This window comes from Filicampus tigris, chromosome 9, assembly GCF_054856515.1.
Source record: "Filicampus tigris isolate MCC_2025a chromosome 9, RoL_Ftig_1.0, whole genome shotgun sequence".
In the NCBI taxonomy this organism is placed as follows: Eukaryota; Metazoa; Chordata; class Actinopteri; order Syngnathiformes; family Syngnathidae; genus Filicampus; species Filicampus tigris.
This window is the reverse complement of record NC_141225.1, coordinates 22,985,939-23,009,936: the sequence shown is the minus strand read 5'-3', so window position 1 is coordinate 23,009,936 and position 23,998 is coordinate 22,985,939. Positions and strand designations below refer to the sequence as shown.

At 39.9% G+C, this 23,998-nt stretch overlaps 1 protein-coding gene across 2 annotated transcripts in view; it reads left to right on the top strand.

The window, feature by feature from the left end:
* The window catches only part of suclg2 (succinate-CoA ligase GDP-forming subunit beta), a 52,037-nt gene that overhangs the window by 5,777 nt on the left and 22,262 nt on the right, over window positions 1-23,998 (top strand). For both annotated transcript variants that reach the window (XM_086040477.1, XM_086040478.1), the window contains exons 2-9: window positions 6,095-6,242; window positions 12,298-12,397; window positions 12,946-13,036; window positions 15,030-15,182; window positions 15,309-15,398; window positions 16,064-16,160; window positions 17,158-17,319; window positions 18,731-18,873. In XM_086040477.1, coding sequence (XP_085896603.1) covers window positions 6,095-6,242; window positions 12,298-12,397; window positions 12,946-13,036; window positions 15,030-15,182; window positions 15,309-15,398; window positions 16,064-16,160; window positions 17,158-17,319; window positions 18,731-18,873 — 984 coding nt within the window. The remainder of the gene's footprint in view (window positions 1-6,094; window positions 6,243-12,297; window positions 12,398-12,945; window positions 13,037-15,029; window positions 15,183-15,308; window positions 15,399-16,063; window positions 16,161-17,157; window positions 17,320-18,730; window positions 18,874-23,998) is intronic.

The window sequence follows — 23,998 nt, the reverse complement described above, 5'->3', positions numbered from 1 at the left end:
CTTAACCCCTTTGAAATGACACTGTCTAATTGATGATGAAAAATGGCTACAGTTAATTAACCAGAATGCTCCTACAGGGGCTTTATCAAATGCTCAAGAAATGAACAGATTGCCAGTTCACTAATTCTAAGTAATTGATTTGTTCCCATTCACATGATGAACTCTTGTATTTTCCCTGTCCGTTTAGCAAACCATGTGGCCAGAAATGAAAAGGAACTTGATTGTGTCCACTTCCTTGAGCACAGACATCAAATAGTGCGGGACCAAGAAACATCAAAATCATTGGCATATCTACCGCAGTAGACTGTTTTTCTGCTAATGAGGTTGCAGTTAGCTTCTCTTTTATGACTCATGAATACAGGTTGTGTTTTAAGTAAGTCGTTAGAGAGGTGGCACAGAAAAAAAAAAAATGGAGGCAAAGATCCAAAGTTGATGCGGATTTTCCGCATAAACAAACAAGAGTGAATAATAAGCATATTTCCATTTAAAGTCAGTCATGTAGCAGTTGTATGCCTTATGGGGCATTAGCATGCTAAGCAGAGAAACTCGTCAAACTCAACTTTATCGAATTAGCTAAATTGGTGTTGATGGCTGATGTTCCTTTCTGTGTGCTCTTTTTGGGTGGCCATTTGTTCGAGATGAACAAAATCTCTAACCACTTTGTTTTTATCTGATCTTTTTTTCTGAATAAAACCAAAAAAACATTGAATATCCCTTGACACATAGAGCATTCGTTTCATTACCGATGATTGATTCAGCAGTGATTCACTAATGGAAATGAAAGCACTGATAGTGAGTCAAAAATGAAGATGTATGACTAATGATCCTTAGATGTCGATTTGATTTGTATGATTCTCTTAATAGTAGGGGTGGTAATGTCTTGCCATCCCACAATTCTTCTATTGATCCCGATGCAGAGGGCTACGATTCAATATCTAGTTATCGATGCACTTTTTTGGGGTATTTTCCATACTAGACTTGAAACAGCATTATGCCCCATTGTTCCATGATAAAATAAATTGCACGACAGATAAATGGCGAATTTAAGATAATCATCTTCCAAAATATTTTATTACAAAAGATGTCTATATGACAATGTAACATTTGCCAAAGAAATATGTTCATCATTGCAAAAAAACAATTTTGAACGGCTTTTTAGCCCAAGAAATGCGGTTAGCCACCAAGTATGTTGCTCTCAAGGCGCTTATATTCATTGATGAATCCGTTTTGAAGTCTGTATTGACTCTGCGCATATTGTGCAGAGCGAGCTTACTTTGTGCGTGAGAATCACTTGTCGCCGTAAATCCATATTTCAAGTAGGCTTTCTGGTATTGTCTGTGAAATGTACCTTTCTTTTTCTTCTTGGGCATAGGCTCTTGTGTTGAATTCTCACTGGGCCTTTTCCCCATTGCAAAGAAACGTTCCGAATTTGTCTATTTTACTAGCTTGTGCATTCAATATTAGCATTACACAACGGAGACAACTTGACATGTATTAAGAGTCAGTCATAGATGGATGTAATGGAGAGAATACAGTCACTTTTCAAAATTAAATATTTTTCGGCCTCGGATAATAAATAAACTGGAATTACTGTTATTTATTTATTTATTTTTTTCATCAGTGCGGCCTACTGCGGCCCGGTCCAAAGTGGCCCGCGGCCCGGTGGTTGGGGAACACTGTTATATACAATAGTTTTTATCTTGTCTGCCGTATGAAAAATTAACATAAGGAAATGTATGCAATGTTTGTAAGCATAACACCAAATAGTTTCTTTTTTGTGTGTCTTTTTTTCACCTTCCAATGTACTGCTCTGTGTCCTTGCCTGTTCAAAACAAAAGTCACACGCAAACCATTAGGGTATAGAGAAAAATGGCATCTGTCTGTGAAAGACCTGTAAATAGTACAGATGAGCAGAGGCAGGAGCAGTAGAGCATGACCTCCTGGATTTAGATCAAGTAGATTTTCATCCTGCCAGGGTAGGTTTAATCTCCAGCAGACAGGCTTAAAAATGCAAAACCTGACTGCTGTCTCCCTACAGGTATTTAAGTAATTAGCATCGTTAATAAGCTTGGATGGTCCTATGTAGTCTTATTCAAAGGTGTCATACTTGAGAATAGATAACAGGTGAGTTAGGCAAAGGCACTGCAAGACTACAAAACGGTTGCTGTGTCAATAAAATATGAAAATAGTTCTTGTAAAATCAGTCCATCTATGCTGTGTCAGCACTTTAATCAGTTGGTCGTTAGTCGGGAAAGCCAGTCTCGTTTGGGTTGGACGGCAGCACCAGTGCTGTTATTTTTTTCATGCAAATGTTTGATTGGCAGCAAGTTTAGAGGTCTTACTGGATTGTCATTCTTTTTTAATACCCCAAGTAGTAGACCCATTGATGTATAACAATGTGTATAGTCGCGTAGTAGCACTGCCATCACTAGATTTATTGCTCAAAAATGACACTGTCTGGCTGACAAATTGTAGTGAACGAAAGTAAGGTCTCCTTGACTTTAATATAATGTTCCATGACTTTAATATAATGTATTAAAGAATCCCCTCAGGCAAGCTCTGGAAAAGAATGCAAAGTGCACTGCAACATTTTTTAAAATGTTTTCTTTGATAGTCTGATTTGGTGAAGTGTAAAATATCGTCTCATGGCCCGGCCCTGGCATGATCCTTAGTACTGCACTTTTGTTCATATTATTGTCAAGTTACATGACATCAACTGATTTTGTGTTAAGCACACTTTTTCCTTGCTGACAGATAATATTTTAGAATTGTTACCACACACATCACATTGCCGTTTTTAGAACCTTCCCAAATTTTCTTAATGCTCATGTAAATTATTGAGAAGCCCAAAGCATCTCACTAGTTACAGAAATGCCTATTAACCTTGGTAAAGCAGTATTCAAATCTAGTTGGAGCTAACTTTGTCCCTTGCGGGGAGGAAATGTAAATGTGTTCTCAAGCTGAGACAGAACGAGAAGCTGCCCGTTGTTTGAAGTCCCTGCAAGAGCTGTTGCAAGTGGAGAGCTCTCCACCCCTCTGTGTAAAATATTCAGGACTGAGTCTCATTGAGACACCTTTGTTGCCCGTGTTTTCCTACCAATCATACAGGGATGGGAAAATGGGGGTATGTCATTAAGTTCCAGTCCTTGAGCGGACAAAAAAAAAAAAAAAATTCAACAACAGACATGCTAACAATGAAAACAGCTTGGCATGTTTCAATCTGCTTTGCTTTATGACAGCCTGGAAAAGTAGAAGATAAATCACACAACCTAACTCACCCCGCAGGCAGGGATGCACGGTATTTGCGGTAGGTGGACTATAAATTTTGCTTACGGAAGAGATTTTGAACTCTACAGATTGGGATAACGCTTGTTGATGACTTAATCGTATCTACCTCAGTGATGAAGTGGCTTCAACACTTCTGATAAATGTATGTACACGTTAAATAGTACAGTTAACATTAACCGCAATGTATATAAATGACCTACAATGTCCGAAGTTGTAATATTAAGGCACTTACTTGCTAATGAACTCACAATTTGTGAAGGAACTCAAAAGTGTTGCGTTCTCCTTCATCTGGCGATTAGCGTGGGTCTCAAACGTAGGTGGCATCAAATTAAACTGCACTAATAAACTAACCACCAAGGGGTGCTGGAACTGCTCAAATGGAAAACAACTTGGGCTTTTAAATGTGCTGCTATTAATATTGTGACATGACGACGACGATATATCGTGGCAATTTTAATATCGCGATATCACTATTGTCAATACTGTGACATCCCCTCTACTTGTCAAATATTTCTAATTTCACAGTTCATACATAAACTAATAAAGGCAATCACACTAAAGGAAGCTGAAGCGGAAAATATGCATTGAAATTTGCGTGCAATGCAAACATTTAGAGAGCCGTTGGCCTGCAGGCTTTGCAAGATTGAAACATTGTTCGGATGCCCTAATTACTCAACACCAATAGAAATAAAGTATGAGTAATTATACAGTACACTCATATCCTGTGCCACACTGATGCACGGTCATGGTGCAGCTGCTCTCAATCTCTCTTTACGCAGCTGTAATGGTGACAAAATGAGAGGCTTTGCTCCTCATAAAAGGGATTTTGCCATCTGTCCACGCCTTGTTAACAAGCAGACGGCCAGTGTACATATTCAGTATCATTTCATAATTTATGATACAGTATTAACATTGTTATTTGGACACATACCAAAGTGACAATTGCACATCCAGTCACCGAGCTATCCAGCTACCATTCAATAATGTATTTGTTTATTTCGTATATAAGTCCGAGGATAGCATGTGTGCAGTATTGTGAATTTGTCCGGCAGTGTGCGTCAATGACCCGTAAATAGTATTATTCAAATACATGTGCATGCAAACGTATCGGTATGATTAGCCATAATCGGCTTTACCCAAGTGTTGTGTTTGATGTGGTGAACCTGTTGCTCTGATCAGTAAGTCAGCGTCAGTTCGCTAAGTGGTTCACCGGAAATAATGCAAATCTAAGTTTCAAAATAAGTGCGTTACACACACAAGAGGTGTTTTGGCTGCTTAAATGTTGCTGGCTTAAGAGTGTTTGCATAAACCGGCTTTGTAAAATGTACCTTTTTATCCTGTTGTTGTGTGCATTTAACGATTGGTCTTTATTTGTCCTTCTCTCTTGTAAAATCCCACACACACCCACACAATTGTACAAACATATGCCTGAAGGTATAATTAGCAAATATTAGAGTATTGATGAGAAAAAAACTGAAGGAGGAAAATCCACAAATTTGTCCACGTGCATTTATTGTGATTCCTCATCTGAGTCGGCCTCGAGTGGTATTTTGCAACACACTCAAATGTGAAGATAACCCACTGAAGTGGAACCAGTGAGAATGGGGAATAACTTTACTCCACATTTTCTCTCAAGTGCTTCGACTTGTTTGACTGAATGTGGAGGTGGTTTAAGCGTAGCCTCTATTCCTGCTTTTGTCTCTTTCTTTATTTCTGAGAATCATTTCTATGGCCAGACATGATGTCCGTTGGGAAATATAGCTGTTAAAGACAATTATCGTTTGACAAAAGTTCAATGGATGCGTGACTAAATTGAACACTTGACGGTCATGATCTGACATTTAAAACTTGTTCCGTGGGACACCAACGGGATGCCACCCCACTCTGTCCGTTTGCAATGCACGGGGAAAATACACACATAACCGTTTATAATCAAGAATACATATTTGTGTTTCTTAGGTGTAAATATTTGGAAAAATTCAGGGTGGAAGCTTTCTAAAACGTACTTATGTTTGTAAAGGTCATTTGTGAAGCCACAGTGTCTGCACTACCGCATGAAAAGACAAATCGCAATTAGAAAAGTTCACGATTGCCCACGTACTGTAGAGCTCTTTGACCAAGTCAGCCGCAGTTGCCTTTTTCAGGTGACTTTGAAAACATTTTTGTCATCTGCGCTGAGGGGATTGTTTTGCTGTTGGAGAGGGCAACATATTTCTGGCATCATACTGAGCTTTGTTGCAACAAGCAACATTGGCCGTATGATTGATGAAGTGTGTCCGGTTTCTTTTGTGCACAGTGCATTTTGTGCAGTGACTTCTCAGTCAATATCCAGTTACATAGTTGCCAGAACCTAACTTAAAATCCTTGTTTCCGTTCGCGCACAGCACCGCTATAGGGAATCTTACCTCCTCCACCTTTGTCTCTCCGTCAGATTTCAAATTCAATCTCTTTTTAATAGCAGCAGCTGGAGCTGACAAGGCTTGTGTCTGCTGATGGTGCAAATAGCTCAAGAGCTGTCCTCATGCTGCTCAACCTGACTTAACGCCTCATTACTGGAAAAAGGGAACCAGAGATGTTCGAAGGCAGCAGCAGACAAGACAGAATTAGGGAGCGGAGAGAGGATGTAGTCTGTGCAATTCATAGTAAGGTAAAGACTCGTGTATTGCGGTAGACCTTTTCCGACACGGCAGAGGGGAAATGTTCCCATTAGAGATTGTGTCGATTTGTGATTTTATTTTGGATTATGTTGACGACGTTACGCTGAAGGTGACTCGTCTCAGACTGGCATCCTGCTTTCTTTTATCAGCTTCAGTGCAGCTGGGTGAGTCCGAAAAGATGGCTGAATCTTCAAGAGTACCAGAGTAAAAAGTTGATGCAAGAGTGTGGCGTGGCTGTCCAACGCTTCTTTGTAGCCGACACGGCCTCCCAGGCCTTAGAGGCTGCGAAGAGACTCGGTGAGTAGTCGAAAAACACATATACACACTCACGTTTGTTGTGGAGGTTCTGGAAATCAAAGTGATACAACACGAGATTGCCACCTTGAAGATACGATATGTGTTTCATTACATTACTAATTACTAATGATTTTAAAAACAATAATGTGGTGGGGCACAGTGAAATGACGTTGCATGACTCTCTGGCCGTGCTGCAAGACATGTCAACTGTTGGGATTAATCAGAGATGAAGTTTTATCAAGATTAATCATGTCTTCCAAATTTGTGGCTAATGCATCGCAGCCTGTTTTTGTTGTTGTTTTTTCAGCTTGATGATTGTGCCTTCTTGCTTTTTCATCGTGGCACTCAACCGAATTAATTTTTTTCACAGCCTCTCATGTTCAGTTTTTCACACCTCACATGGCTTTTGTTTGGATTTTTCTTCTATAGTTTATTTGAACCCTTGGCTTGCAAATGGGACCATTACCCATGCGTGTTCACGCCACGCCATGCTGAAAAGTGACAACACAGTTTAGTTCTTTTATTTCAACAGTTATGACTAAAATAGAACAGAACCGAAAACACATTTGTATGCACTCACACAAATCTATCTTTCATCTACCAGCTCCGCTGTTCTTCTCTGTGCCCACTCATCAAATTACCCACACATTTATAACCAGCTTCAGCTGTGTGTGTATTTTTTCTTTTATTATTGTTTTTTTTTTTTTTAAATAATGTTATTTAGTGCCCTCTCCAGCTACAACTCTGCATCCGGGATTGTGGCTCTGCAGTATTGGTGCCACTCTAACCACTGCCTGAAATCAGAAATTCAAAAAGTACCTGTGACAGTTTTGGTCCCCGGGTGTGACGTGTTAAAAGCAGAGAATAAATGTCACTCTATTGTACAAGAGAAAAATGAAACGCCTTTTACTTGTTTGGGCGGGGAGGGGGGTTCCATTGCACCTCTCAAAAGTCAAAAAGTAAAATACTTCACGATTCATTGACTCGCATTGACTTAAATGACCATTCATCTGGTTCATAGGGCGGTTATTAACATTTTTGGCAGATGGGTGACTCAGACAATAATGGCTCATTGTTTGAATTTTTATGGACCCATACTGGGAGACATGTGCAAGGAGCTGTCAGGAAGTCAACGCTTTTGTAATGTATACCCCACAGGGACCCAAAGAAAAATAGTCAAAAGTTCATTGCTCAGAACCATTACTAAAATCCAATGACATGTCAAGAGTTTAAACCTTTTCACTCTGTAATGGAATTTTAGCGGCACCTCCATTTTTAAACTCTCTGAATGTTATTAAAATTCCATAATAAAAAAGGGATTGCCCTTTAATGTTATTTGTTGCTACTATTTTCTTTGTCATTGAGTAACTAATTGGACACAATGAAATGTTTTAGCAACAATTTTGAGAATTTCACAAGATGTCCCTAGCAGCACTTGAAGGTCAGCTGGAGCTGGACGCTTTGTCCCGGCACGACACGCCGCCTTCTGTCTTTCTACTCAGCTCACCATGAATGTCGAGTAACGCTCCGGGAATCTGTGTTAACAGCTGATCCCGACTACAAACAAAGGAGGCATGGTTCTTACTCCGTACAAACTGTGTGCGTCCATGTCCGGAAAACAGAAGAAACACATTGCGATTGAAACATATAAAAAAAAAAAAAAAAAAGAAATGAACACGCTAAAAACCTCGCGGCACATTTGATCAAAGACGTTTGTTTTCTTTAGTCCACTCTTTTTCTGTTACTATGTCCACTAAGTTGTTTTCTCTCAAGTGCACTTTGTGCTTCGTCTCTTGCTTGGCAGATGCATCTTGATGATTTTTTTTTCTGTGGACATTTTTAATTATAACTACATTTGCCGCCCTTTCTTTTATTTCTGCCATGCCTGCACTTTTGGACTCTTAATATCAATGCCAGCGATGAAGGCGATTCAACAAAGTTAAGTTTTAATTTTTATAGATTTTGAGGCCAATATTTTCCTATTTACTAAAACTGAATATCAGCTCCAAATATCGGTTATCTTATTGCCTTCCTTGACTGCTAATAATCGGTATCGGTATTGGCCCTGACCCATCCAATAATTTTCATTCTGTTCATCCACTTATTGGGACTTCAGCAGAAAGCGCTCATTCGGAAATGTTGTCATATTTTGCTTCACTGTATACTGCACAAATTATGGTGACAGACTAGACTCCACCAATTCAAACTAATCAGGCCTCAAAAGGGCTTACTTAATTCACACACCCAACCTAAGCAAAATATAAATATAAACTGATCAAATATGATGAAAGTAAGGCATGTGGCTGACCGGACCTCCTCTCAGTCCGTAAGTCCTCCTTTGTTGTTCCAACTGTCCCCGCTGAAGTCGCCTTGTGCCCCTTAACACTTCAAATGCCTTTTTCAAATTACTTTCATCTTTTCTTTGCAGAAAAGAAGGCAGTGTCTCTGGTGGAAAATGCTGACAGTAGCATTTAGTGCTGAGTAGAGTTGGCTTAACCACAGCCCTTTTGCTAGCGTCTTTGTCAAAAGTGCTGAGGGATAAGATGACCCTCTTATAGCTTTGTGCATAGTGTGTATGTGTGTGTTTGTGTGTGCGCGCCTTTGTGTAGCAGTTGTGTGGTGTCCTCTTCTCGATGGTCTACTAGATGGGGTTATTTTGAAGGAATGGGGTTTTACAATAAGTACTTGAACTTCATGAGAAGACAGAGCCACAGTTGTTGCTGTGCTATGTTTTGCTTTTTTTTTGCCACCATTTGGAGTTTCTCGAGTGAGTGATGTGACACGCCACCTGGTAGTGAGACTTGGCCTATTCATTTATGGCCATTTTCTATGGATGAGTGAGTGGTTGGGCAAAAGTGCCGTCTATTAAAGGCCTTGATGTACTTGAGTGCATTCCCAACAGTTTTTTCTTGAATGCGTTGAATTAATTTGACGTACTAAATGGACTTCAATTTTGCAAAGCAAAGCAACATTTTAGTATTCCGTCTTTATTTTTGTTCCACTCCGCTTTAGTGATACCTGTACAGCAGTCCTCAATGCCAGTCATCCTTTGTTGCCTCTCTTTCTCTCTCTCTCTCTCTCTCTCTCTCTCTCTCTCTCTCTCTCTCTCTCTCTGTCTTAGTACATAAAACTAAATTTTGTGCCTAACCTTTATTGTTGATTAAATAGTAAAGCGAAAGCAGTACAGCAGCTTTACGTGGCCAAGTTCAAGCCAATCCAGTGCTAGATAGGGAGAATAAATTGAGTGCAGTAAGTGTTGAGTGCTGCACATTCCCGAGAGTCCTCACATGGACAGAGCACCTCCTGTTCCTTACGAGTATTCACCTGTGACAAAGGAAGACAGATGGTTCTGCACTTTTTTCCCATTGTGGCAAATACCTGATTAGGAGGGGGCGTGATGGATGCTGCAGGTATATAATTTAAGTGGCTGGAACTAACAATTTATTTATTTATTTATTTTTTAAATACAAGCACATTTTTAATGGTCAACAAGATATGCAACACAGAGCACTCCGATAATAAGAGGGCTTAGAGAGACACTTGCATGCACAAACGCTGTTCACTGGCCACTCGTCGGACCTGATGGCACAGCATAAATTAGCCAGCTCTTAAGTCTCTGCTTTCAAAAAAGCCATGCATTTCTAAATTGTCCTAACAGCTGTAAATAGGCTTTGCGGGCTAAAGCCGCCTGTCTCTCTCAGAGATGATTTTTGTAAGGAGCTTAGTGTTTCCACCTCCTCATTACGCACCCTAACCTATTCACGTCGCGGGTGAGACATGGAATTATTTTAGACACACATCCTCCTCGATCGAATTAGCATGATAGTAACGTGCCAATGTGACTATTACTCGTTCCCATGGTACCTTGCATGCATGAAAGCTACTGTACACAACGATTCATATGTGAATTCGATCTAAAAGTATTTTGGATGAATTTATTGGTTTCGCCTGTTATATTATTGCTATTTTTGTTGTATGTAAAGTGCTCTGTTGTCAAATGTGCTCTATAAATAACGTTTTATTGTATTGCTTCACCTGTCATCACAAGAGCAACACGGAACCATTTTCTCCCGCTGAAAGAAAACAGGTGAAAATGAGTAAGAAGCTGAACTTCAAAAAGATAACTTCACGTTCACCATTGCTCTTAAATGAGCCCATCTCAGGGGAGGTTTAAACATTTAACACAATCTGTTACATTTTCTGGTCCTTCTGGGGCCAATGTGATAATAAACATTGCACATAAGTAAGGAATATCGAATCACTCTATAGATGTACCAGGCATCTGCAGACCTCTCTGAATTCTCTCTACATTTCCTCTAATAGTATCTGCAATAGATGTTTGCGTCCATTATTTTCAAAGGCACAGGTTTGTGGGTATAAGACGATATTGTGGCAATATCGCCCTATCACGATATCGCTCTTATCGTTACATCACTAATATCGACAACAAGTGTTAAGCCAAACCTCTTGTCATTCAGGTTGGTTTTGACCCCTGAATTTGATTTGTACTCTGTTTGGTACATTCAGTTAAAGATAAACGCACATCTCTTGCCACATAGTTTTTGCATGCAGAACACTTGTCATACTTTGATTTGGAATCCGATCATATTTCAGTGAGCTTTTGGTAGTACTTCAGATGTCAAAAACTGGCACCACTCAAATCAAGCTTTAAACACCATTTTGAAAAACATCACAAATTCAATATGCACATCTGTCAAGGAATTACGCTCAAGCATCAAAACATACGGGCTTGTTTAGAATTCTGGGCGGGTTTTTATGGTAAAACATGACTTATTGGAATTTTCAAATCTGACTGCTCCATTAAACAAGGTACTCCACTATTTTTATTTTACACAGACATCCTTTATATCAGGGGTGCCAAAATCTCTATCCAGCCTGTTTTAGATGTTTAAATTATGAGCTCTCCTTAAAAAAAAAAAATGACTTTGTAGTTGTTTAGTTTCACATTTGATGGGTTGGAAGACACTCTAAAGTCCCAACTATTTGTATACATACAATGAAGAATCATATCGTCGCCTTATAATATGATATTATTTGTGCTTGACCTCCACTATTTCACCTCTGCATAAGCATAACGTGATCCCGGAAAAAGAGCGCTTCTCTCATGTGGCAACGTTATTCTGCCCTGCGTTTAAAGCTCAAGACTTTTCTGTTGTTATCCCCTGCCGCTCATGCCCGCAAGACACTCCATTTCATCTCACTTTGAACTCTTTTTAATTTCGCAAAGTGGCAGTTTTTATGAACATATTTATTCATTGATGACTCCTCTCAAACCTTTTTTGTATATGAGTACATCTTTTCTTCTTCTCCCCCAACCACCTCCCCCTCCCACTAAGCTCCAGACTGTGAAGACTGGGTCTCACTAATGCAGTGTTAGTTTAATCCCCGCCATCCTGTCAGAGACTATTTTCTCTGGTACTTTTTTTTTCTTCTAGCTCTTCCTGCAGAAAATGTGTTTTTTCGGCCTCCGTGACTTCCCAGGTTGTGTCTTCATGTTCTCCTTCCTTTGCTGACATAGGATGGGCTTGTTTCTTGCCTCGAGGGTCAAGGTGTTCATCTAGCTGTCCACTGTTCTTTTTTTTTTTTTTTTTCCCCCAACCTGACGAGAGACTCTTGTCAGTGGCTGAACTTGGCCACTTAGATAATAATAACCTTGCCTGGAAGCATCTTTCATCAAGAGTACCAACTCCATTTAAATGGAGCTATCGTAGGATGAATGTGGAAGTGGTATAGTGAATTTTTAGCTCTTGTCGGGTAAAGTGACAGCAAAGGAGATGTTGTGTTATTTTATGAGGGTAGGGTCAAGTTTTTTTTTATTACATACATTGACTATGTTAATTATATTAATGTATATAATAGTGCATTTTTACGTTGGATATTCTGTTTACAGTAGGAAGAATCATTTGTGTACTGAATAAAAGCATCAATAGTCATCCATGTCACTGAATATGTTGCACCTTAAACTTCACATGTCACACTCAGTGGTACATATGGTATTTTTCCTCTTTTTTCACCTTTCTTCATATGATTTCAGATGCCAAAGAGATTGTGCTTAAAGCTCAGATTCTGGCTGGTGGGCGAGGCAAGGGTGTATTTGACAGCGGCCTCAAAGGTGGAGTGCATCTAACAAAGGAGTGAGTATGCCTCTTTGCTTGCTCTAAAAAAAAAAAAAAATCCAAAAATCCATCATTTCGGGTGAGGCTGCCCGGAAGACAGATACCATAGTCAGGATTACTTGGATATGAAAATAATGCACACACTTTCATTAGGTGGCCACTTAAAAAATCACTTTCTAATGTAAGTTGTGATGAGCTGTTTACATTGTTGCTTTGTTGGTTCATTGCAAATATTTATATATATGTTTTTACCATTTGCAAATACAACGTGCAACAGGAGTTGAATCATTTTGAGTGCACCCGTATGCTAGAATATGCAGTGGGAAACCAATGAATTGAGTACTTAGCTTTCCTTGATAATCACAGCCCTATTGCTTCTTTTGTATTCACTTATAAATCCGCCTCTTTCGAATCAATCTTTGCATACAGATATAAGTCAGGTTCAATGACAGACGGTACAGCATAGAAGAGTTTTGGTCACTCCCCAATGCTGCATTGATGCCCACAGTTGGCTTTATACAGTATTGCATACAGTATGTGACGATGTGTTTTCCTCTCTCCCATAGCCCCGCAGTTGTTGGTGAGCTGGCCAATAAGATGCTGGGTTTCAATCTGACAACCAAGCAGACACCTAAAGATGGAGTGAAAGTTAAAACGGTAAGTTGTTGTCCAGGAAAGATTGCTTCATTGTTTTGTTTTTTTTGTTTTTTTCCTCATATCTAATTTGAAAGTACAAGTGGTGTCTTGAGACACACTCATGATTTCCGTGACCACATTCACAACTCAAAGCACTCATATTTCAAATCATATTTCCCCATTGAAAAGAATTGAAATTATTCTGTTCTGGCCTCCCACCAAAAAAAAACCCAAGACATTTTTCGAACACCTTTTTGATAAGGAAAATAGCACTCTATAATGTTGTACTTGGGAATCAGAACCATGATAAAAATACGTCGGCTCGCGTTAGCCGCGGTTCCGGGTTCGGCGATGCCATCTGGCAGCACCGTTTAATTGGCTGCAACACACAGTAAAAGAACTACAATTCCAAAATGACTGACCGTCCTTCTTCCGTGCGGCTCATATATTAAATTAATTGACAAATACTAAAATCAAGGACATGAAATATTATTTCAGTTAGTCATTTTTATTTCGTTTACCAACATGTTTTTTTTCAAGGTTCAAAAATCTAAAAATAATAAAAGGTTGAAAAAGAAAAAAGATCAACAGTGAGTCAGAGCTGCTGAAACAGGCTGCCGCTCTTGCAGTGCCGTTGATTAAAAAACAAAACAAAAAAAACCTTAGATCTTATGTTATGTTATGGCTTATAACATAAGCTGAACCAAAAACACTTTGTTTCAGGTGTAAACTGTTGCCTGTGTGCCACTAACAAGCAGGATTTTTTTTCCAAATTGCAAGGGACTCATCAAATTACACAACTAACAAAAGACGTTATATTGACTTTTGGGTGAAATATCAAGATTAACCTAAAATATCGACTACAACCTTTGCAGGTGGACTTAATTTGAACTTTTCTAAATCTTTGAATGCACACGCCCAGCTGGTCAATGTTTATGTTATTTTTGCATATCTTGCTGTTCTCGTGCAAGAAGCAATTACCCAACAACACAGCAATTAGAAATTGTGTTTAAGAAAAACAACAACAGTACTCTTCATCACGCTTTTTACATTTTGGATATTATGAGACCAAAACAACAGAGCCTCAAACAAAATGCTCTCAGCGGAAATAATTAAAATTCATGTCTTTTCTTGTGATTTTATATATAATAGATGTGCTATTCTCTTTTTATTCAACAGTTAGGACCGCACTCTATACGTTATTATGTCGTGGACCTCAGCTTGAGACTTTTTTTTCCCGCCAAACCGGAATTAATGAACATTTAATAGAGATCATTTTTTTAGGCAACACCAGCAAAGTGGCAAGTGTTGAAGGTCTGGGTAAGTGTAGTCCTTTTAGTCTAAGCTTGGCCAATCATATGACAGCCAGAGCTCAGTTGTCAACATTCCAATGAAGCTTGAATCCACTCCCAGACCGTACTGCACTGCAGAGCAGAGAATAGCGTCGAGTGGCGAGCACTGCATCTGCTACATGGATTTGCTGTCAGCGCTGATAGAGGATTGAGCAGAGCTGATGAGAGAGGCATGTGAAATATTGTTGTGGAATAAGACAATATAGGGGGAAAAAAGCACAATCAAGATGGTATTGTTTAAACTAAACAAAATAGGAGGAGATCTACTGCAAGGCGATGACAACAGCTGAGCAGGGAAAAATAGCACTGCACGTGTAGTCTTTAAAGACTGAAGATTGGCAAGGCAGGTGGGAAACTGAATGAAATTCTGTCCATTCACTGAACCACTCCTGTCCCTCAGCTGCCTTCCCAAATTAGCCTCTTGTGTATTTTTCCCCATCTCATCATTTCTTCAGATCACAATGCTTGCATTATTCTGCCAATTCTTCACAGTTTTAACGATTCAAATGTCTAAACTATCGCATATGCATTATGATAGTGTACGTGCAAATTATTATCTTTTACCAGGGCCACATTTGATAACCTCTATGCAATCATGAATGTGTCATTGTAGCCAACCAAAGTCATCCATCAGTCACCTCTCCCCTGTTGTCCGTGTGTAGGTGATGGTTGCCGAGGCCTTGGACATAAGCAGGGAGACCTACTTTGCCATTCTAATGGATCGCTCCTGTAATGGTCCTGTTATGGTTGGAAGTCCCCAGGGAGGTGTGGATATTGAGGAAGTAGCAGCCAGCACGCCAGAACTCATTTTTAAGGTATGGCTAACACTCCACATGCTACAAAGTGGTAGAAAGAGGGATTTATAAGCCTCAAAGTAAGAATGATGATGACGATGGGCATTTGGAGTCATCTTTGTTCCCCTTGTACTCCAACTCTCACAGGAAGCCATAGATATATTTGAAGGTGTACAGGATGACCAGGCAGTTCGCATGGCAGCTAATTTGGGTTTCAAAGGACCTCTGCAGAGACAGGTAATCGGCTTTATAAAGTCATAACAAATTGTGATGCAGAGCGACTGATATATTGTGTATATTCCGGTATGCGTATACTTCGTGTGTCCAAAGACAGCTGCCTGATTATTTATAGACAGATCCAACTTGATATTATTAGTTTTTCAGATGTGTGCTGTGAAGTGTCAACGCACGAGGCACGCTTGCCAGAGGGTCAACTGTCACATCTGGCAGTTTTGTACAGTGCTTTACAAGTGGTATTTCCCTAGGTTGTCTTTAGAGGGTGGAAGACATTTAATTGTATTTACTAGAAGGCAAGAACCCAGTTTATGTGAGAGTAGTTGTATGATTCTACGCATTTCCACACACATTTTATTATTCAGGTCCACCTTGTTGAAAATAAAGAAGTAACTTTAAAAAAATAATAAAATATCTAGATTTCCAAATATTAATGTGAAACCTTGTATAGTTTTGGAGAAAATCTGCTGTAAACTATATTTGTTTCCTTTTGGTCCAATTAATGTAATATCAGTACCCGACATTCATGCAAAACAAAATCAAACCGTGTGACAGTGAAGGTGATCTGCCATGTTTTGTTGCGTGTGTGGGAGGCTGATTGTTGTTGGTTGGACCGGCTGCTCAGATGTGAACCATCGGGTAATTATTTTCCTCGATGGACTTTGCAGGCGGCAGATCAGATTAAGCGGCTCTATGATCTCTTCCTCAAAGTCGACGCCACTCAAGTTGAAGTCAACCCTCTTGGAGAGACTCCTGAAGGACAAGGTACCTTCGATCGTTCTTGAAATATACTCATTTTTGAATATGTATTTTTGGTTACACGGGTAAGGGCTATCTGAAAGATACATCCGAGGCTTTTGTGAGTGCTCATTTCAACACATCCTTAAATTTGAAATAAATTTTGATTAAAATGTTTTTGTCCTCACTTAATGTATGAAGATCCGACCCGTGATCCGATTCAAACCATCTCCTCCTGTATGTTATTTTTTTGTTAACTATCAGTATCTTTCTTTGGAGTGTATATTACTATCTAATGTATAGCTTTGTTGTCATTGTACAGTGTGCAACAAAATAAATCCACAGCAGATACAGAGCTATATATGTTGGTTTGGATGTATTTTAGTTAAGAGTAGCATTTCATTTGGAATTCCCCCATTTTATTCACAGTATAGCGTGAATTTGAGTGTGAATGTTTGTCTGCATGTGCACTGTCACTGGCGACCTGACCGTGAGAACAGTTAAGGAATAGAATAGAAATTGAATGTATGTAACACATTTAAAAGGCCATGCATTGCTAATATATAATCTCAGGTTCTGCATTGCTACCTTTATTTTTGTTGCTATATTCTTGCAGTTTTTCAAAGAAATGCCTGAGACTAACTAGTGAATATTTGGCCTGCTGTCTTTTGTAGGTAGCCTAATGAATGTGGTCTCTTTGAAATTAAATCTTTGAAGTGTAAAGGAGATGTCCATGAGGTCTACTATAATGGTCTATCCCTTTGAGGCAGCAAGGAGGCACTATGCAATGCAATTTATTAGCATGCTAACCTCTGAAATAATTTATGCTAACAGGCCACAGGGAAACCTTTCATTGTGTTAATTTCTTTTTTTTTTTTTCTTCTTTTTTTAAATTTATAATTAGCTGTTTGTGTGTGACATCCTTTCATTTTTCCCGCTGCCCTCATCGATGTAATTTGTGCTCTTTCTCCGGTTGTCCCCACTGCCGGTGCTTATTTTGTCCCCTCTCTTCTTACATGACCAGTGGTCTGCTTTGATGCTAAGATCAACTTTGATGACAATGCTGAGTTCCGTCAAAAGGCTGTCTTTGCCATGGATGACATGACTGAGAGTGACCCCACAGAGATGGAAGCAGCCAAGTGGGATCTCAAATATATTGGTCTGGATGGAAACATCGCCTGCTTTGGTATGAAAACGACACAGTGTGAAGGAGCTAGCTCTCTTTCGCGCACGCGGATGCACACACACTTGCCAACTCAGTTGCATTCTTGCATAACAAAGATACACTGGATATGAAAAGTGTACACACCCCTGTTCAAATTCTGTTTTTATGATTTAAAAAAAAAAACGTGAATGATAAATCACCTCGAAACTTTTTAGACTATAATAAATGGGACCTATGACTCGTACAGCTCAATTGGAGGGGAAAAAAAAGAACTTGGATAGAGGTCATGTCAATTAATCAAATTGAAATCGACAGTGTAGTTGGGTGCAATTTCCAAATCGCAACAAAAAAAAAAAAGAACACCATAGCTACATAAAGTATGATGCTGGCAGTATCATACTCGGTTTTATTTTATTATTGCTCAAACTGGGGCCTCAGTCAAAGAGGATGAAAGTATGAAAGGTATTATAGGCTTCTATCAAAAAAGACTGAGTGTTCTAATAAAGTCTAGAGGAGAGGGTACATACATTTTTTTGATACCAGGTTGCCTTTGCCTTTTTATATTTTGTTTTCATCTTAAAAAAATCATTTGAGTTGAACCCAATTGAGTTGAGTACAGGTTATGCAATAGGTCACATTAAAAGTGAAACATGTTTTGAAATTATTTCTCTTGGTCTCTTTTTACAACACAAAAACCTGCATTGAACAGGGGTGTCTTGATAGCCACTGTATATCTTAATTCCCTTGGGACACAGTTAAATCCTTGCCAAAGTAAAGGCACCCTGGGCTCTCCTCTAATCCACATTACAAGCAGTTTTCTGAGGACTCGGGAAGGGATGCCACCGTAACCAATGTGTTCTAATTAGTGATAATCCACCCAGAAAGTCTCTTGTGAGCTGGATTGTTAGCGTTCTCATTAAAGACCCACATTATTGTCATAAATCAAAGCTTTTACAGAGTACAGCAGCACCAACAGGTGCCCTGTCTTCTTACCCCGTTGGCTCATAAACACACACATTTTCTCTTAGCGCTGTCATCTATCAACACACACACACACACACACACACACATAAGAACAGTTTTTAGGGCCCAGTTACAATAAGATGTTAATAAGCCACCATAGCGACGTCTGTATAATTGAATTTCCCGCATTTCCAATTGCCGAGCATACCAGGTCATAGTTACAGAAGTTGGACAGGTTTGTTGCCATTTTTGTCTGGTTTTGACCATCTAGCGTAGTCATTCTCAAAGGCGGGGGGGTGGCCATCGGGAATGTTGTGAAAATAGTAGAATTTTCCTGAAGGGCCAGCCAGCAGCGATCCGCCACTTTGAGATTCATTGGTATTTATCTGCTTTTGGTTGTCCGTTGTATTTCAATTCAAGTTTTAGTCTACTAATAATGTCGGCTGTGTTTTTTTTTTTTCACTTGTAGTGAACGGAGCTGGATTGGCCATGGCCACATGTGACATCATTGACCTGCATGGAGGAAAGCCGGCTAACTTCCTAGATCTCGGAGGAGGAGTTAAGGAGAGGCAGGTTTATGAGGCCTTCAAGCTCCTTACGGCTGACCCAAAGGTAGGGTTGTCAGTCGATGAAAATGTTTAATCGTAATCGAGCGCATGACGTCTTTAGTGCACTTGCGATTAATTGCAAATGAATCGCGTATTTTATCAGTTCACGTCAGGGAGCTGCCGTTTTGTCACTTGCTGTCAACTGAAAATGATATCTTACTGAAAATGATATCTTAGCTACGCAGAGCTCAGGCAACGACCAATCACGGCTCAGCTTGCCGACGTCACATGCCCTAACTCCGAAAACAAGTGATTGGTTGCCTGTGGACGATCCTTGACGGGCACACAAGTCCAATAACAGAACACCACTTGGGTTCTGCTAGGAGGGGCCATTCCTCCCACTCGGTCCCCGTGTCTTTCGGAAAGTTTGATGAGTGACTCAATAACACCCACATCTCCCAGTAATGATGCTATACATTAGCGCAATAACAGATATTGTGGCGGTCATTTTTAAACCCTGCCTCTGTTTCGCACAGGTCTTATACCTCTTTACATCTCGCTCACTTTCCCCACTGCCTCTCTGGCTTTGAAGGCTCGAGCTCATTGTGTTGAGAGGAGTGGAAGTGACATGAGTGCACTGCTGGCATTGAACAGCAGACACTGGGCCTGAGATGACAAAGGCCCCTTTCTGTTTCTGTACTCTTGCATCTGCTATTAGAGCATTTATTGCCTTAATCATTATTATTTCCTGAAAGAAAAGGGAGGCAGGAAAGCTGAGAAAATTGCCTTGCTGTATGGGAAGACATCCAGGGAAAAGATGTTTATGAAGTATTGTGAGGGGAAAATATAGTTTTTTTTTTTTGTTTGTGTTTTTTGTTTCTTTCTTTTTTTTGGCCAAGTATTGCTGAAACAGGTTTCTATATCTTGGGTCAGCAACAGCCCATTTAGCTTTGTATTTAGGCCTCTAGCATGTTAAAGCCCACAGATTTGTTTTCCAGACAACAATAAATTGCGCAACTCTCTCCGTGGCCACATATAGGGGAATGTTTGTGCACAAAATTCCGATATGTACAGAGGTTTACTTCACGTCACCTGTAGGCAAGGTGCTGTTGAAGGCAGAAAATACCAAATAAGCCTTTTATTGCCTTGTGCCATTGCAGTAAAGAAATTGACAGATGGATGTTTTATCCAACTCAACATCCAGTTTGTTCTCAGGGCTGAAGGCTGTTTTCTGAAATGTTATAGGATTGAGTAAGTAATGACATTTCTGAAGAATGGCAAACATGGTCAAATACTAAGCTGCGGTTAATATGAAATATAGAAGTAGAACTTACAAATTCCAGCACTGAAAGGGGAATTAAATCCAAGATGTCAAAATATATACTATATGATCTTGGATGGATGGATCTTTATCAGGTGTTAAAAATCTATAAAGTTTTTATTCTGGAAAAATATGCATCGCCTTCAACATTGTTTTAGGACTTTTCACTTGCACGAGAGTGTGGATTTGCAAGAATGTGACTTGTATCTTCCAGTTTCTGCTTATCATGCAGCTTCATTTACAAAGAAAACCTTAAGAATACCTTAAAAAGTTAGGCTGAAGGTCAGCAATGACAACGGGCGGAATTCTCGCAGCTCTGAAATCACTACTTTTCTTGTTTGAGTTACCAATCTCCACAACACCATCCCAAAATCATTTTCAACCTGTATTTGAATAACTATAAAATCACAAATGATGCTGTCAGTGATTAACCCTCTCAGTACTTATTAGTACTGTACTTCTGAATAAAAAAAAAAAAAGGGAACGCTCATATAATATGAATGTGTATTAATTAGGGGATTAGCTATTAGTTGTTGTGAGTCTGCAAAACCTGCCTGGAGAGGGTTAAAATGGTATAACACAGTGCTAGCTCGCACAGCTGGTCAACTCTTTTTCAAAGAACCATGGGTGATGTAATAAATAAAACCACAAGCAGTCTAGTAGATCTGCACGCACTTAATTTCACCGAAGTTCTAGTTACCTACCTACTGTAAATTACAGCTGTCCGTTTTTTTAACAAAACTGGCTTACACAAAGCTCACTACTTTCACTCGTTATTGTCTAAAAAAAAATATCCAGAGTCAGTCGAGAGAATTCCTCCGGCTCGCAGAATGAGGGAAGGGGCGGCGTTTTACAACAGACAGTGGAGCGTTCAAGTGCGATAATAGATTTGTTCTCAAGCTATGCTCAACACTTTGAATTGCTTAATCGTGCGTACAAATAACAGACGATGTGGGGGGTCGGACCAGTAGTGTTGCACTTGCAAAAATCCATCACTCTCCGCAATTTGTCAGCCGACACAGTTCAGTGGAGCACCGTGAAAGCAGGTTACTCTCTACTGGCTTCTCGTCGTCACTTCCGGTCTGCAGCTGATCATCATTTCACCCAATATGGCATCCACCCCTGTGACCTGTACAGCACTTTGTCAACTTTCGTTGTCCTTTAAATGTGCTATATAGATACATGGTATGGTTTTGATTATGCTGTTATACCGTTTAATTCTTATTCCACAAATGCAGTATTAATCAGAGCAGAGTAGTGTTTTTAGACTTGGAGGGGTGGAAGGGGGGTGGCTGCAAAAATAATTTTTGACTTGATTTCCACTTTAAAGCGCCGCCGCTTGCTCATTATTGAGCAGATTTATCATCACTGACGCATTTTAACATTTGATGATACACGGCGTGAAATGTCAAATTTAGGCAGTTAATAACAACTAATTTTAGCGTAACTTCTTCTGGCATGCTTCGAAAGGATGCTCAGCGCCGAGAGTTTGACAGAGTGTCACGCGAGCATCAGTTAATCTGTATGACCCACCTCACATGCAAATACTGAGGTGTGTTTATATATAATTTTGTTGCATAACCATGCTGTTGATGGCGAAACATTTTGAGTGTTGCTGGCATTGAGTACCTGTTGACAATAATTATTTGCACCGATGTTCACTGTCTTAATACTCATTAGGAGCATTAGGCCTGTACTCCTAGCATGCCAGGTTCTGTTCAATAAACATCATATTTTTGTGTCATCATACGTCAGTGCCTTTCCTTCATCTGTGCTCCTTTCGTCTTTTCTTGTTGTTGCACTGATGCTCTTGAAGCAGAGAGCTCTTATGTCCGATCTCGCCCTTCTTTGGGAGCATATTAAGATTATTGTCTTTCATACCCGTTATCTTTCCTAAGAGTGTGTGTTTATTTATTTTTTCGGAATAACTTACAAGGTGAATCATACCGCGAGATCTAGTGATATGCCCCACTGCATCTTCCACCATCCTCTTAGCTTGATTTTCATTGTGCTCCTTCTCTCCTTGTTCTTTCTTGGCCCCTCTTTGCATCGTTCCATGTTTTTCTTTTCACTGTAGACTTTCATCTTATTCGATCTTATTACAGTCAATGCCAGGAGCCCTCTTTACTTCCATACCTGCTAGCTAAATCTCCCTGCCTCTGTTTTTTTTTTTTTTCTTTTTTTTTTTTTTTTTTGCAGCTACCCAAGACCATGTCTAATTTATATCCATGGTAAGAAAGTAGCAGCTGCACCCACAACCAGCTGAATTATGCGACGGTCAGACCAAACCCGATTTGAGCTCTTCTCGCGTTGCGATTACATACAGTATAAAGTCACTGCAATTTACGTAGATAAGTGTGAATCCGTGCCGAGTGGCACGATTGGCATGTTTGAGAAGATGCTTTTGATGCTGATTGACTAGCGATGTTCTTTTTGTTGTTGTTGCAAGAGGAGAAGGAGAAGCCCGTCCTGTTCTCCGTTGTGGCGTGGTGCGAATGAAGGAACAATTGCAATGGAAAGCATGTACCTCAATCACACATGCAAGCGTGTATGTTTATTTTGTCTGTCAAAGCCCACGCACGATATTACACTCTGGGAACGCTGCAAGTTTAAATCACAAGCTGGCTTTTTTAGAAGGAGAAATCACCACTGCGCCTGAAGCGGAGGGCCTGTGGGAGGTGCCTGTCCCCTGTGTTGTAAACAAAAGCAATGCAAGCCAACAAGAATAGGAGAAAAGGAATAAACCAACCTACCACGATAATTGAGTTCATTGCCAGTGTGCTGAATATTAGACGAGAAGCAAATATGGGGCTGGCCATGTCGGGGACATGTATTCAGTCTGGCCAACCATCTACCATAGTGACAGTTAATGCGTGGCTTTGTGTGCTTAAAGGAGAGTGAGCTGTCTTTGTGATTCATTTCTTTTCTTATTTCTCACCTACACTACGTATATTGTGACAAAGCCATTGTATTGGTTATCCATTACAAGGGAGAAGTTCTACTTCATCCAATGTTTTTTTTCCTGTAGATTTGCTTACAGTGCCTTAAAATCCCACTCTTGTGACTGATCAGGGCTTTTTCTTATGGGTAACATTTAGATAGGGTACATTTGAATTCACAACAGTAATATGGAAAGTGGATGTTGCAGGCTAAAGCTGCATGGCACTGACCCGGTGACCTTGTAATGTAGTTGAACGGGCTGTAATTCTTCAGTATATTGTTGCGTATCGACACACGCTCAATGCATTGTTTGACGTCTTCAGCAGAGAGAAGGTAATAGTTCAGGATGGATTTGTTGATATAGCGTACCATTTTACCACTCTATCCGTGGGGCGTGGATACCGGGCCCTGCTGAAAATGGGGAAATTCCGCCAATAATTCAGGATCATGAGTTGGAATTTGCACAAACGTGTTCTCAATCACTCGAAAGACATTTTAGCAATTTCTTGAACCAGCTTTCCGGAAAATAAAGGGAAGTAAAAAGGTCCACTTTGCTTCCGTTTCTGCAAGGCTGGAGAAAAGAATTAATAGCGTTGCCACACATTCGAGCCCACATTGGTCTTTTGAAGGTTAATTTGAAGAAGTGAGGGGAACGTCTCGAAATGCGCAAGGGAACTGAAGACTTGTCAAATTGATTTGCCCCTCAGAGAACTTTTGTCTCATCTGTCTCCTTCACCATCGCTTACGGGTCAGTACGGTGCCTTGTGTGTTTCAAAACAGTTGTATCAGTTTCCATTTACCATCATTAGACAGCAGTATTGCTCAAGCCTACGCCACAATATGCATGTAAATCATGGACTGCTAATGAATTGCCCGCATCCTGTCACCTTGTCCAATTTGTCCCTGTGGATTCTCACACCAGCAGACA